General features: G+C 53.8%; 2 protein-coding genes across 2 annotated transcripts; one reads left to right on the plus strand and one right to left on the minus strand.

The window, feature by feature from the left end:
- Window positions 1–416: 416 nt before the first annotated feature.
- nopchap1 (NOP protein chaperone 1) lies at window positions 417–2,428 on the plus strand. Its single transcript, XM_068755388.1, has 4 exons — window positions 417–505; window positions 1,138–1,212; window positions 1,309–1,442; window positions 1,537–2,428. Exons 1-4 carry the CDS (start codon window positions 445–447, stop codon window positions 1,732–1,734), a joined length of 468 nt encoding a protein of 155 aa, XP_068611489.1. The 5' UTR covers window positions 417–444; the 3' UTR covers window positions 1,735–2,428.
- A 632-nt stretch (window positions 2,429–3,060) lies between these two features.
- aldh1l2 (aldehyde dehydrogenase 1 family, member L2) lies at window positions 3,061–14,128 on the minus strand. The gene is made up of 23 exons (XM_068754966.1): window positions 14,057–14,128; window positions 12,846–12,990; window positions 11,754–11,988; window positions 10,855–11,020; window positions 10,630–10,731; window positions 9,407–9,496; window positions 8,489–8,623; window positions 8,282–8,407; window positions 8,116–8,207; window positions 7,811–7,958; window positions 7,606–7,725; window positions 7,405–7,532; window positions 7,158–7,308; window positions 6,999–7,069; window positions 6,817–6,922; window positions 6,013–6,100; window positions 5,840–5,933; window positions 5,673–5,772; window positions 5,461–5,559; window positions 4,489–4,654; window positions 4,268–4,373; window positions 3,986–4,185; window positions 3,061–3,849 (listed from the first exon to the last, which is right to left on the minus strand). Exons 1-23 carry the CDS (start codon window positions 14,102–14,104, stop codon window positions 3,794–3,796), a joined length of 2,772 nt encoding a protein of 923 aa, XP_068611067.1. The 5' UTR covers window positions 14,105–14,128; the 3' UTR covers window positions 3,061–3,793.
- Between the last annotated feature and the right edge of the window lie 293 nt (window positions 14,129–14,421).

Raw genomic sequence — 14,421 nt, forward strand, 5'->3', positions numbered from 1 at the left:
TTATCCCAATGGAGGGAGTTTTACTGTTACAGCCAGGTGGGGGTTAATCTGGCGATAGAGTATGGATTGGGGCAAAACAAAAGGTTGCACAATTTATTTCAGTACATACAGATGATGTGACCCGAAACACTATGTTTACACGAACTGTTTCCAACAGCGGATGTAGATCGGTGCTTCATCGCAACAAAAGCAGTCGAGAGTGAGACCTCCTGATTGCACATTGGGCTCCGCGAAGTGCCACACACATTTTTCCGTCGTACGCAGAATACGAACACGCACACAGTGTTAATCGTTCCATCTTTTGAATTCATCCAGAACTCCAGGGGGCGCTGCAGTAATCCGGAACACCCCCCAATCTTTTCCGCAACGCGGATATTATAGTTTCACCTTTTTTTTTTACACATGTCTATGATGAACACGCGGAGTAGCGTCTCGTCGTGTAACATGGAATTAAACAGCAGTAAGACGCGCTCGCAGGCTTTGTTGACATGTGGCGACGCAGCAGGTCAGAGAGCTCCCATTAGCGGTTTGGCTAATAGCAGAGAAATGAGCGTTCGATGCCTGCGTGTTGTAATGATGAGCTAAAAAAATTAGCTTCTGTAATTCAAAGGCGACGTTTAGAACTATAGACTTGTTTTAATCGTTGTGATAGTTGATTAGTATGATTTACTCTGTTGGATGTGGGATTGGGGAATGAGTTCATAAATAATCCGCAGGATTATTAATAAGAACGTTTTGTTTTATCTTCATAAAACAACTTCATGAAGCCTGAAATGATATTTACTTTGTATAAACACGTTAAGAGACACAGAATCAAAATAGATGCAAGTAAAAACATGACTTATTTAGTGAAGTAACAACATTGTTTTTTATTAATATTTATTATACCTAAAATAGAAATGCCAATTTAGGATCACACAAAAACTGCAGCGCTGTGAAACGGTATGGACCTCCTTACGGGTTTCTTTTTTGTTTGTTTCTCACATTTGAAGAAATGAATAAAAATGAACGCAAACTGTAGCTTTTATATCTTAATTACATTCAATGAAGGTAAAACTTTAATTAAAACATTTAACATCCGTGTGGAAAAGGAAAAATGAACGAGCTGTACAACCAAAGCTCACTTTGTGCTGCTAGGTCTCCAGGAGAAGCTCCTCCTAAAGCCGAAGCCTGGCGGCTCCCTGCAGACGGAGAGAGTCCCGCGGAGCAGCGGTGAGGCCGCGTATTCCTCCGCCGATGCTACTTGTACGTGACTTTTTTTTTTTGAAAGTCAGACGTGTGATGATCTGTTTTCTCTTGGCGAGCCAGTGCTGGAGCGGCTACAGACGTTCCTGCCGCAGATATCCGAGGCCAACGAGAGGCTGAAACGGCAGATGGAGGAAGCTCCTGCTCATTGCTTCGACATCGAGAACGTAGAAGCCGCACAGAGGGTCATAGAAATGGTCCGGGCCCCTCTCTACTGAACTAGAACACTCCCTTTTTAGTTTTAACTCAATCTATTGTTTGAATCTCGTGATTTCTCCGCCCTGTCCTCAGGACGTAGCGCTGGTGGAGCTCAGCGGGTCGGACAGCGACTCGGAAGGTAAAGAGGAGACTTCAGACGTCGGAGAGGAATCAGACTCTGGTGAAGGCGGCGAGATCACAGAGGACAACCTCAAGTTACCCGGCGATGAAGACAAGAAGAAGAAGAAGAAGAAGGCTAACATCCAAGTTGTGGATCAGCAGGAAGCGTAGCAACGTGGACGTGCTTATTGTCTTCGCCCTCTGAGGTGATAAACGGATCGGTCGTAAAAGCGTATGCCTCGCGTGAGAAAGGGGTTTAGGTGAGCTGAGAGGGCCGACATGCAGGAATCCAGAACTTACTCCCCGTGTGAACAGATGCCGGATCAGTGATGACCTCATCCTCTCATCATCGGGCAAGCAGCTGACCGCGTCCGCCTCTAATTGTCGTGGATCGCCTCGTTTTTGCTGATCGTGAACTTGGGCTCCGTGCGGTTCTGCTCTCACGAGGATCGGCTGAGATCCGTTCGGAGCAGGTTCGACGTGAGCCAGCCATCACTCAGACGTTCACACGTTCCACACTCTTTGTGTTCACGTTTGTCCCGTCATCCGTCTGTTGGAGGACGAAAGACGGCAGCAATGGAAGTAATGTTGAACTGCGGCGTGACCTTGTGCTTCGCGCCGTCGGCCGAGTGGAGGGGACAGCGCTGGACAATCGTGTTAGAAAAGACAAATGGACTTTTTGGGCACGTGCCAGAGATCGTCGGGTCGACTGAGGTCTTAGGATGTAAAATAATCCAAACTTTTGCGTTTTCTGCTTCAGCGGCTTCCATTTGGCCTGTGGGATCCCGGTTTAAGATCAGTCAGGCAGAGGAAACACCCATGATCTGTTTTATCACAATGAAAATAAAGCCTTTCTTGATGCACACCCCGGCCTTCATGTGGATTTAATCAATAATACGTTTAATTCCTTCAGATGACTGCGTTCAGTTTGATGTCCAATTTATATCACGCATGAGGAACGTTACCAAAATCAAGGCAGCACGAAACTTGATGAAAGAGCTGATTGTAACAATTTGAAGCTTGGTAGTGACTTCTGAATTTGGAGGCGTTGCCAGGAGCGATCGATTCACCTAAATAGCATGTTGACTGCTAAAACGGCGGTCGGCTGCACGACTGAGGTCGTCTCGCCGACAGGAAAATGCATCGATGGACGGGATCTGTCCATTTGGCAGCGGTCGGGTGACACTCAATTTTTGTGGATACAGATTTTTATTAAAATATGAATTGTTCTGGCACAAGTGCGGACCCTTGCGGAACTCCACGTCTAATTATCTTCGACTGATTCACTACTAGAAAAACAACGTGGCTCCAACCCTTCAATACACGCTACAGATTGACTATGCTGGCCAAGGGGAGCTAATGTTAGCACACTTTAACTGGCTACGATGGTCGATCTGGACGAAGCGGTCTTCCCAATGCACACAACTTACGGTGTGTTTTGCGTAATAATAGCAGCAGAATGCAATAAATACCACCGAAACGTTTGTGTTACTGGCCAAAGTTTATTTATTGAAGAGTCATCTTTCAAAAATACTTTTTAGCACAGACAGACAGCACATTCCCAAGTGAAGGATGCATAAAAACATGTAGCCGGTGTGTGTGTGTATTATGTTAACATATTTTTCTCTGACAAAAATATATTAAAGTCCTTTTCTCTGTTGTTAAAAAAATATTTACAAAAAAAGGTTTACGCCTGCTTGGAAATATTTGTTGAACTAAATGTGGTGAAAATGTTGACTTTGACCTGCGGTACCGGTATTTGAACTCCTGCTGCACTGTGTACTCGAGCTCGGTACGTTACTACGTAGTACTACATAGTACTGCGTCGACGCGCGGCTGCAGGAACACGCAGCGAACCGTCGGCCGGTGGCCTCCGTGACTCGGAAGCCGCCGCGAGCAAGCTGGGAAGTACAAACGGAATGGTGAAGGAAGTGAGTGAGAAAGGCTGATGAAGATGATGGTGATGAAGCGGATCGACTGAGAGCAGGTGATGAAGGTGCGGAAAAGGTTCCGGCTGAATCCGGCGAGCGCGTTTTAACATAAAACACAAGAGTCCAGCTTTGCATCTGTCCATGTCCAGGCAGGTATAAAACACAAGCGTCCCTTCTGACGCGCACGCACACACACACACACACAGCCCAGAAGCGATGCTGGATGAAGCTGGGTGTCTGACTGAAGGGGTTCGAGTCCCTTTTTTACAGAGGCATAGCTGCAGGTTCGTAGACGGGCCTCAGTATTCCACGGTCACTGCTTTGGTCTTCAGGTATTCCATGAGAGCGTCTTCTCCTGCGGAGGAGAACAACAAGCAGGATGACAGAGGTCAGAGAAGATGCACAAAAATCCACCAGACCTGCTAAAGGCATTCCTGACATTAACTTTAAAAACGACTTTGTGAATCTGATAACTGGCGTCTCCCGCTCACCGAGGTCTTTGCCGAAGCCGGACTGCTTGAAGCCCCCGAAAGGCGACGCCACGTCGGTCTTGTTGTAGGTGTTGATGAACACGGTCCCCGCCTCCAGCTGCTCGCTCACGTACATGGCCTTGTTGATGTCTCGGGTGAAGACGCCGGACGCCAGGCCGTACTCGGTGTCGTTGGCTCTCTGCAGGACGCCGTCCACGTCGCTGCGGTTCGGAGCGAGAGCTCAGCGGGGGGTTTTTCAGGTCGAACCGACACGCCGGCGCGGACGCTTTGCCGATGACTCACCCGTCTTTGAACTTGGACACCACCATGACGGGCCCGAAGGATTCCTCTTTGGCGATAAACATGTGGTCGTCCACGTCGGTGAACACGGTGGGCTCCATGAAGAACCCTGGAGGAGCGTCGGCACGCCGGTTAACCTCGAACGCGAGCAGCGGCGCGTTTGAGCTGGTTTTGGTTCTCACACAAAAAAACTAAACGCGTGGTCGAGGCGTGAACATCTGTACCTGGCCGCTCCACCTGCCGGCCTCCGTACACCAGCGTCGCGCCCTCCTTCACCCCCACCCCGCAGTACTCCAGCAGCTTGTCCAGGTGGGCTTTGTGGTTTTGGGGCCCGTGGTCTGTGGAGCGATCCAGCGGGTCTCCGATCTTCATCCTCTTGATCTCTTCCACCTGAGAGAGAGAGACAGAATCCGGACGTTTGATGCTTTCTCAACGCGGATTTCTTTCTTCTGCCCAATTTGACAACATTAAATTGTATCATGGGATATGTAGAAGCGACCGTCTTTGCTACGTACTTGCATAAATTAGTGATGTCCATTTTGAGTATTACTTCTGTGAGGTTATGTAATTGCCATCTGTCTGTCTGTCTGTCTGTCTGTCCGTTAGCAAGACAAAGTTCTGGGTGGATCTTGATGACATTTTCAGGAAATGTTGGGAATGTTTCCAGAAACAGATGATTACATTTTGATGATGATCCGGAAGAGATCCTGGATTCTGAATCAGTTTGAAATGTTCAGTAACATTGCAGTTAATGGAGCTTCAAAATGTGTTCCTCAGTATCTCGGTTGATTATTGACCAATGTTCATGGAATGTGACACAGTCATGTAGGGGGTGGGGCTCTATCACACCACTGAATTTCATCCGGATCGGACCCAGAATGGAATCAGTAAAATCTTTTTCATTTTAACATTGAAACTCCATTTACGGATTCAAACAAACTCTGATTCACTTAGACTTTTCATGGTTGCTGTATAAAGATAGCAAGAACAATCTAGAACCTTCTGGTGCTGATCCAGATCACCATGTGGACGGTGTAGATCCAGCTAGGAGGGGGAACGAGCTGCTTGGGGGGGGTCTGTGCTTTCCTAGTTCTTTTCTAAACTCTGTTTCTGGAGCGTCTCGCATCCGGACAGCGGCTCCTCTTAACGCGCTCTAGAGCTGCGCAGGACGCCGGCGTCCGCCGTTGCTCACTCACCACCCGGCCGATGAACTCGTCGTGAATGGACTCCTCCACAAACAGACGTCCGGCAGCGATGCAGTTCTCTCCTTTGTTGAAGTACACGGAGCTCATGCCCTGCGGATCAGCAGATACACAAACGTGTACAGTAGAACACGGGGCACGATCACGTTACAGGCGGCTGCGTTGTCGCAGCAGCCTGTCCAGCCATTCTTCCCGGCTGCCCTCACCATGCGGACGGCCTTGTCCATGTCGCAGTCGCTGAAGATGATGAGCGGCGACTTCCCTCCCAGCTCCAGAGAGACCTTCTTCAGGTTGCTGAGGGCGCAGCTGCGAACGGGAAACGGCAGGGATTAAGGCCGGCCGTTTCAGCCGACGGGGCGGCGCTTCAGCCCACCTCTTCATGATCTGCTTGCCTACGGGAGTGGAGCCCGTGAAGCCCAGCTTGCGGACGTCGGGGTGTTCGGACAGACGCTGTCCAACCATGCCGCCTGCAGCGGGACAAACGGACACGTGATCAACATTTGCGTCGTTTGTTCAGACTGTGGATCCTGTTTCTGTGCGAATCACCTGAACCGGGCAAAATGTTTATGACGCCTTTGGGAATGCCGGCTTTCGCCGACAGCTCGGCGAACTTCAACGCCGTCAACGGCGTGACCTGCAAGCATGAAATACTATAAATGTCAGCGAGGACCATGTGACTGGTGTAAGAATAGCTAACGTTTACAATTTCCGTTGTATCGATTATTAGCGTCTAAAAGGTGTTTTATTTTGAAAAACGACCGGATTTTCTCCAACGTAACAATCGCCTGTGAATCTTCATGCTTTATGTGAAACGTTACTAAAAAATTAGATTAAAAAACAAACGTCTTTGGAGAGCTTTTTTGCTAATGGGAAAATCCAACTGAGGAGGAAGAAAAGAAAACTTATTTTAACAGACAAACCAGGAGTCACTTAAAACTCGGGTTTATCTGCAGCTGCCTTGCTTCGTTATCGAGGCAATGAAGGGTTCAAAACTGCTTCGGCACAGAGAGACCAAGAACGCTGGATTACAAGACAAGAATGTGGAATTTATTAAACAAAAAAACGTGAACATGAAGGACAGAAGCGATTATTGAGAGCACAACTAATGGTGAGTAGATATTAGTGTAATACTCGTTTAATAGTTATTGCAAGTGCATAATATAAAGTTTATTGGTAAGATTATATTCCTCTTTTTTTATTTAATTACCTCCCCGGTCCGTGAAAAAATTGCCCGCCATCAAACCGGTCCGTGGCGGGAAAAAGGTTGGGCGCCGCTGGTGTAAAGCCAGCGATGACGGCGAATGAGCTGCTTGGCGGAGGTTTGTGCTCTACCAGTTTAAAGACTGTTACCTGCGCGGGCTTCAGAACGAGCGTGTTTCCCGCTGCCAGGCAGGCGGCACTCTTCCACGCCAGCATCATGAGCGGGTAGTTCCACGGGATGATGATGGCGCACACGCTGCCGCGGAACACAGAACGCCGTATTAATGGCCGGACGTATTTCATGTAGCATTTATGAGAAGGGGAGCCGTTACCCCAGAGGTTCCCTCTTCGTGAAGGTCAGATTCCGGTTGGGCCTGGCTTGGTTGATGGGGATGGTTTTACCCTGCGAACGAACACGCCCAAGAGTCTCCGTGACCAAGGTCATCCATCCGCAGCGGCGGCGGCTTCGGCGCCCCAGATGACGAGCCTACCTGGATCTTGTCGCACCATCCGGCGAAGTATCGGAAGGTCTGGATGGACATGCCGACGTGCGTCTTCAGGGCCAGCGTGTATACGGCGCCGGAGTCGATGGACTCGATGGTGGCGAGCTCCTCCTGGTGTTCCTCCATCAGGTCTGCGAGCCTGGTGGAGATGGGAGGGAGCAGAGCGTGGGGTGGGTGGGGGCGGGCGGGGGCTCTCCCTAGTCTAGCCTCGGACGGCGTGCGTGCTACTGCTCACCTGTAGAGCAGACTTCCTCTGTCTCGGGGGTTCATCCTGCCCCAGGGCCCGTTACTGAAGGCTTCCTTGGCGGCCGCCACCGCCCGGTCCACGTCCCCCACCGAGGCGTAGGACACCTTGCAGATCACCTGTTTAGAAAAAAAGCAAACGTCGGTTGGATGGTAAACGGCGCCACCCCCCGGCGTTGCCCCGGCGACTCACCGAGCCGTCGGTCGGATTCACGGTACCGTAGGTCTTCCCATCCTCCGCATCCTCAAACTGGCCGTTGACGAAGCACTGACGCGGCATCTTCAGGGTCATGTTATTCACGTCCTTGGTCGCCTGGACAACAGTGACATCACGGCGATCACGCGCCTGCCTGCGCACGCGGAGACAGAACGAACGGCAACGAATCCACTCATCGCACGTAGTCGATGTCCAGCTCCTCCTCTTGGTCCTCCCCCCTCAGCTTGCGGACGAACAGCTGAATGAAGTCCTTGAAGGTGGCGGCCATGTACACGTCCTCCGTTTGCAGCGCCACGCTGGCGCACACCTGCTTCACCTCCTCCACCAGCCTGGACACGGAGACGGAACGTCACGCAGCCGTCGGCCCGCGGACCGCCGAGCGTTCACACACGCAAGACTCATTCCTCCCGTTTCAACATTCAGCGTCTCGCGTTTGCCACTAGGGGTCGCTCCCATCCTAGCAGCAGCCTCGGCCTCATCTCTCACCTGACCACATCCATGGAGGCAGCGCCGGACTTGAAGAAGTCGGTGGCGTCCTCGACGGCCGGGACGTTGCTGAGGATTCCTTTCCAGATGTTCTGCGTTTAAAAAAGGGAGTCCGTCGTCGTGACGCGATCAACAAGTTTGAAAAGAGGCCAAACCGCTTACGGACCCTGATCTGCTCGGCCATCTCCTTCTCTTCGTCGGTCAGATCGACGCTGGAGCTCTCGCCGGAGGAGAAGTATTTCGCCGCGGGGATCATCTTCCCGTCTTCGAACTGCAGGTTCTTCACCACCAGCTGTGAGACGAGGAGACGGGCTGAGACCATCGTCCCGCTCTAGCTTTGCGTTGCAGTGCAGCGAACTCCAGAGACACTCACGGGCTTCCCATCGCTCCCGTAGAGGACCAGGCCCTTCGTGGTGACCAGGCCGGGCTGCGATGCGCCCTCTATCTGCAGGGGCCGACCGGTTGGTACCGACCCCGCCAGCAAAGACGACCCATACAGGGTCACAGACTGGGGAGGGGCACCAAAGACAAAGGTCAGCTCGGATTCGAATTGGAGGGGCCTCAGTTCATGTGATGTTTCCTCATCTAAAGCAAGACACGCGAGGGTGAGGCCCAGGAGGGCGAGGCACAGGAGGGCGAGACACGCAAGGGTAAGACACACGAGGGCGAGGCACGCGGGGGTGAGACACAGGAGGGCGAGGCACGCGGGGGCGAGGCACGTGGGAGCGAGGCACGCGGGGGTGAGACACAGGAGGGCGAGACACAGGAGGGCGAGACATGCGAGGGCAAGACACGCGGGGGCGAGGCACGCGAGGGCGAGATACAGGAGGGCGAGACACGCGAGGGTGAGACACACGAGGGCGAGGCACGCGGGGGCGAGGCACGTGGGAGCGAGGCACGCGGGGGTGAGACACAGGAGGGCGAGACACAGGAGGGCGAGGCACGCGGGGGCGAGACACAGGAGGCTGAGACACAGGAGGGCGAGACACAGGAGGGCGAGACACAGGAGGGCGAGGCACGCGGGGGCGAGACACAGGAAGGCGAGACACAGGAGGGCGAGACACAGGAGGGCGAGACACAGGAAGGCGAGACACAGGAGGGCGAGGCACAGGAGGGCGAGGCACGCGGGGGCGAGACACAGGAGGGCGAGGCACAGGAGGGCGAGGCACGCGGGGGCGAGACACAGGAGGGCGAGACACAGGAGGGTGAGGCACGCGGGGGCGAGGCACGCGAGGGCGAGGCACACGGGGGCGAGCCGCTCCATCGATCAGCTCCTGTGCGGGAAGCCTACCTGACCATCAATGACAGCCCAGGCACCGGGGACTTTGTCGTGGCCGCGGATCCAGTTGTGGATGGACTCAGCTGGCCGGGCCAGAGGGATCTGGCAGTCAGAAAGACAAACGGGATTCAGGCGACTGCTTTTAGAACGGGTCGGCTCACTTCCTGAGAAAGAGAGAAAACCCCCGACAGCTGCTCGCTAGCGAGTCGAAAGACCCGCGGAGAGGCCACGCTGGAAACCGACACGCCTCACTAAAAATAGCACATGCACGGCGACGTGGCGCCGAGTGGCAAATCAGCAAGCAGCTCCGACAAGCCCCGCCTCCGTATGACTGCAGAGCGACTCAGCTGAGATGAAGATGAAGACGCTGCGGTAGATACGCACATTTAAAAAGTACTGTCTCCATGACGATGGGTGGCCAGGTGTGTGCTAGGTGTGTGTGTGTGTGCGTGCTAGGTCTGTTCTAGGTGTGTGTGTGTGCGTGCTAGCTCTAAATGCGCCCACTGACCGAAGCGTCTGTTTTACTCCTCTCCTCGTTTGTTGCCCTCTGAATGGAATATTAGAGCTTCCTGCATCTCCCCTTTCACATTCCAAAGACAAACGCACGCACTCCGCTCCGGCGGGTCACCGTCACGTCTCGGCTTTCCTTCCCCGTCTTCAGTAGATGCACGTTCGGCATCGCGTCCGACTCTTTGCGTCGCCCCCACCCCGGTGCATCTGGGCGGCGCCGCCCCAGTGGCGCTTCGTTCGCCTTCTCCGTTCGCGCTTACGCCGGTAATACGAGCTCGCCTCTTCTGCCCGTGTGTGGCTGAAGAAAGATCAGGACACAGCCAACGAAGGCAACATGGAGCAAAACGATCCGAGGGTCGGGTCCGAGGCGCAGCTTTTTATAGCAGCGCATGCATCCGATCCTTCGGCTCTTGCTTTCACGTTGCGTTTGGCAACCGAGGCCTTGAGCTGCGGGGCGCCGCGACTGAACTCTCTCCGGACCGCTGCACGAACGCTGATACCGGGATCACTTTAGAGCGCAATAAATCAGAATCGGGACGCTTTAATGATCCCAGAGGGGACGGAGATCAGCGACAACGCTCCACTCAAAGAAGCAGAATAATTAACGGGATGCAGAAACGGTGATAGAATCTAAACGCAGGCGTGAAACGGCGCCGCTGTGCTCGCCGGGGTTAGACACGATGAGGATCTGGCGTCCGGCTGCTGCTCGGAGACGCTGCGCTCACCTTGGCGTTGGACTTCCTCTGAATGCCTTCGTAGCTCGCTCCGGCCTCCGCCTGGGGAACCCGCGGGGCCTCTCCGTCAGCGATGAGCTGCACCGCCTCCACCTGCCCCGGAAGACAACGCGCGTGACAGCTCAGTCTGCGGCGGGTGGAAGCGAGGTGGGGCGGGGGCGTGTGTGCGATGCTGATAGGAAGGAGAGGCCAATAACGGCGCCTCTAAGCGGTCACCATGGCCTTGATGCCCTCTGGGAAGAGGAAGCGGTTGTAGAGGGTGTCCACGGTGTCGTTCGGCTCGACCGCACACTCCCTCTGCAGCAGGACGGGCCCGGTGTCCAGCCCGTCATCCGCCCAGAACACCGAGAAGCCGGCTCTCTTATCGCCGTGAATGAGGGTCCTGGACACGCCCACAGGAAGAGAGCGCACCAGTTGTTTAGAATCAGAGGAACAAGAAGAAGAGGAGGAGAGTGAAAGGTCGCTGTTATTCTACTTCCTGAGCGTCGGCCGGAGCTAAGCTAAGCTAAGCTAGCTGACCCCCCCCCCCTCTGAGTGTGTACGTGACGTCGGCTCCAGCACCATTCCGTGCACAGAGATCGCCAAACGCTGCAGACGGAGTCAGCACAGCAGGAAGTGGAGTTTCAATCGAGAAGACGCGTTCCACTTACGGGGACGGCGGTAATTCATTTACAGGCGCAGGGAGATAGGAGGGGCGGAGCCAACGCGGCGCCGTTGATAACAACCGTTGTTTGCCAGGAGGGTGGATGCCTGTCAGACTGACTGCACCTCCACCTGGGAAACAGGGGGGGGGGGGGGGGGTCCTCTATCTCACCACCGAATTTCATTTGGATCGAATCCAGAATGACGTCAGGAAACAATATTACATCTAAACGTTAAAACCCAAAACTCAGCTCTGATTCACTTCTGACTTTTCAATCTAGAACCTTTTGGTGCTGATCCAGATCACCGTGTAGATCCAGTTAGGAGGGGATCGAGCTACAGGCGAACGGACCTTTCATGGCCTCCGAGAACAACCCAGAACCTTTCGGCTCCTCACACACCAACCCAAGATGCATTTTCCGACGCCGTGCTGAAAAGCAAACGGCTTTCAAAAAGCGTTCCTTCTTGCTCACCAGTTGATGGCGGAGGCTCCCCGGTGCAGGGGCAGGATGGACGGGTGGTAGATGATGGAGCCTCGCTTGGGGTGATCGATGACGCTCATGGGGATGAACTGGGAGCAGAAGGGCATGACGTTGAGCTCGGCCCCCACCGCCGTGTACGCGTCCACCACCTCCGGGATGGGCGCGCCCTTGACTCGCCACCGTGGGAACTTGAAGACGGGCGTCCCGTCCTTCTCTGCTGCCACCGCTGAGAGACAGGAGAGTTTAACGGGTCAGTTCCAGGAGGGGTCCGTCTCTTCTTCGCCGGTTCACGCAACGAACGTAGGAGGCGTTTCTGACGGAGCGCTTTGATCAATGGCCGGAACCGGTCCAACCAAAGACCGCGTGCCACGCCCCCCCCGAAACACACACACACACACACAGACAATCCCACAGCTAACCGAGGGGAGGGGGCAACACGCATGTAGCTCAGCCACAACGCAGGCCTCTGGTGAGCCAGTGTGTCCGAGGCTATCCCACCAGCACATCACTATAGCATGCTAGCATAGCATCACTGCTAAAACCATCGTAGCATCACCGGAGAAACCATCATAGCATCACTGCTAAAACTATCGTAGCATCACAGATGAAACCATCGTAGCATCACCGGTGAAACCATCGTAGCATCACTGCTAAAACCATCGTAGCATCACCGGAGAAACTATCGTAGCATCACAGATGAAACCATCGTAGCATCACCGGTGAAACCATCGTAGCATCACAGATGAAACCATCGTAGCATCACCAAAGAAACCATCGTAGCATCGTTTGGACTGCACTCAGTGTTTGACTAAGAACTCAACGTGTCTCACAGTTCTGTGCGTCTTCACTCATTAATTAGGGGACACTTCTATAAAACAATCAGAGACGTAGCGACGCCCCAGCGGCTGACTTCAATACATCCAGAAGTACGTCAGCGCTGAGGGGAGCCCCGCGCGGGGTAATTAGCCTCGTGCTAAACGACCGCTTCATCCGCCGTGTCCACGATGGGGACAGAACAGGGCCAGCTGGGGACAGAACAGGGCAGGCTGGGGACAGAACAGGGCCGACTGGGGACAGACTCACCCAAGGGGTCGGCCTTGCCGTCTCTGTCGGGGACCGTGAACACCCCCACCACCTTGTGGCCCCGCCCCCTCAGGCTGCTGTAAACCTCCTGGCCGAAGAGACTCTGGCCGATGATAGCCAGCCGCAGCTTCTTCTGGTAACGATGCTGCAAGCAGAGAAACACAAACGCGGATCAGCATCCCGTACCCAGAAAAAATAAATTAAAAATAATAATAATCCAGATTTTCCCATTTACTTATAGTTGAAGCTTTACAAAAAAAACAAAAAAAGAATAAATGAGGTCAGGAAAAATATTACATTTGCACATTAAAACCCATTTATGGGATCAAAAATCAGCTCCGACTGGTGCTGATCCAGATCACCATGTGGACGGTGTAGATCCAGTTAGGAGGGGGACGAGCTGCTTGGGGGAGGTCTGTGCTCTCAGAGGGCTTTTCTACTTAATGTGTTTGAAATGAACTGAACAGAACTCGGGGTCAGATCATGGAGGTGAAACGCACCCCTGGAGCAGACCGAGTCCGGTCCTGGTCCAGACACCGATTGGTACCGGACCGAGTCCGGTCCTGGTAAGACACCGTTTGGTACCGGACCGAGTCCGGTCCTGGTAAGACACCGTTTGGTACCGGACCGAGTCCGGATCTGGTCCAGACACCGTTTGCTACCGGACTGAGTCCGGTCCTGGTCCAGATACTGTTTGGTACCGGACCGAGTCTGGTCCTGGTCCAGACACCGTTTGGTACCGGACCGAGTCCGGTCCTGGTCCAGACACCGTTTGGTACCGGACTTGTGTGAAGGGAGGGTCTCAGTTTTCCAGTGTACGGTCCTGTCAAGTGTACGTGGCACTCTGGATGCTGCGTTGCATTTTGCAAAGCCATTCAGCAACGCGCGGCAGCAACAGCGCGGCAGCAACGCGCGGCAGCAACGCGCCGCCCGTTCTGCGGTAAAACAAGCCAATAATAACGATGAATGGATGCGCGCACTGGCCATCAGCAGAGACGCGCGGGGGGGGGGGGCTGCGTTCAGCCACGCAGGATCACAACTACAGCTCTGAAGCTGACGCAACTCGTCCTGATCGGGGCCGGTCCAGACGCGGGTTCGAGGCGCAGAGAACGCGTTTTTGCGTCCACGACCTTTCCGGATGTTTTCGCACCGCAATCCACGCACGGAATGCGCAGTTGTTCCTCTGCTGCGGTGCGCGTCAAGCTACTCACGGAGGAGGTGGAGAATCTCCTTAAGGCTTGGCCCGCCGTCCACAACATAATGGCGTCGATCTCTTAGTTTAGAAATATCTTCCACTCGTAAAAAAAAATGAACGCAGGTGAATTTCCTCCGACTTTCTGTGGACGACTGCGCCGCCGCTGGACTCGCGTTTCCCCGCTGCAGCCGGTGGAATGAGCGAGTCCGGGGAGAAGCGGCGACGCTCCGCAGCGCGAACGCGGACGTGCGCGCCCACGCGATGCTGACGTGAGACGTGGACCGCGGGTTCGCGCCTGGGAAGCATCAATCTTACTAATAATGCAAAGGCTTCATAATATTATAAGAAAAAAGCGAGAATGGTAAACAAAAAAAAGTAAAT

This window comes from Brachionichthys hirsutus, chromosome 22 (genome assembly GCF_040956055.1).
Source record: "Brachionichthys hirsutus isolate HB-005 chromosome 22, CSIRO-AGI_Bhir_v1, whole genome shotgun sequence".
Classification (NCBI taxonomy): Eukaryota; Metazoa; Chordata; class Actinopteri; order Lophiiformes; family Brachionichthyidae; genus Brachionichthys; species Brachionichthys hirsutus.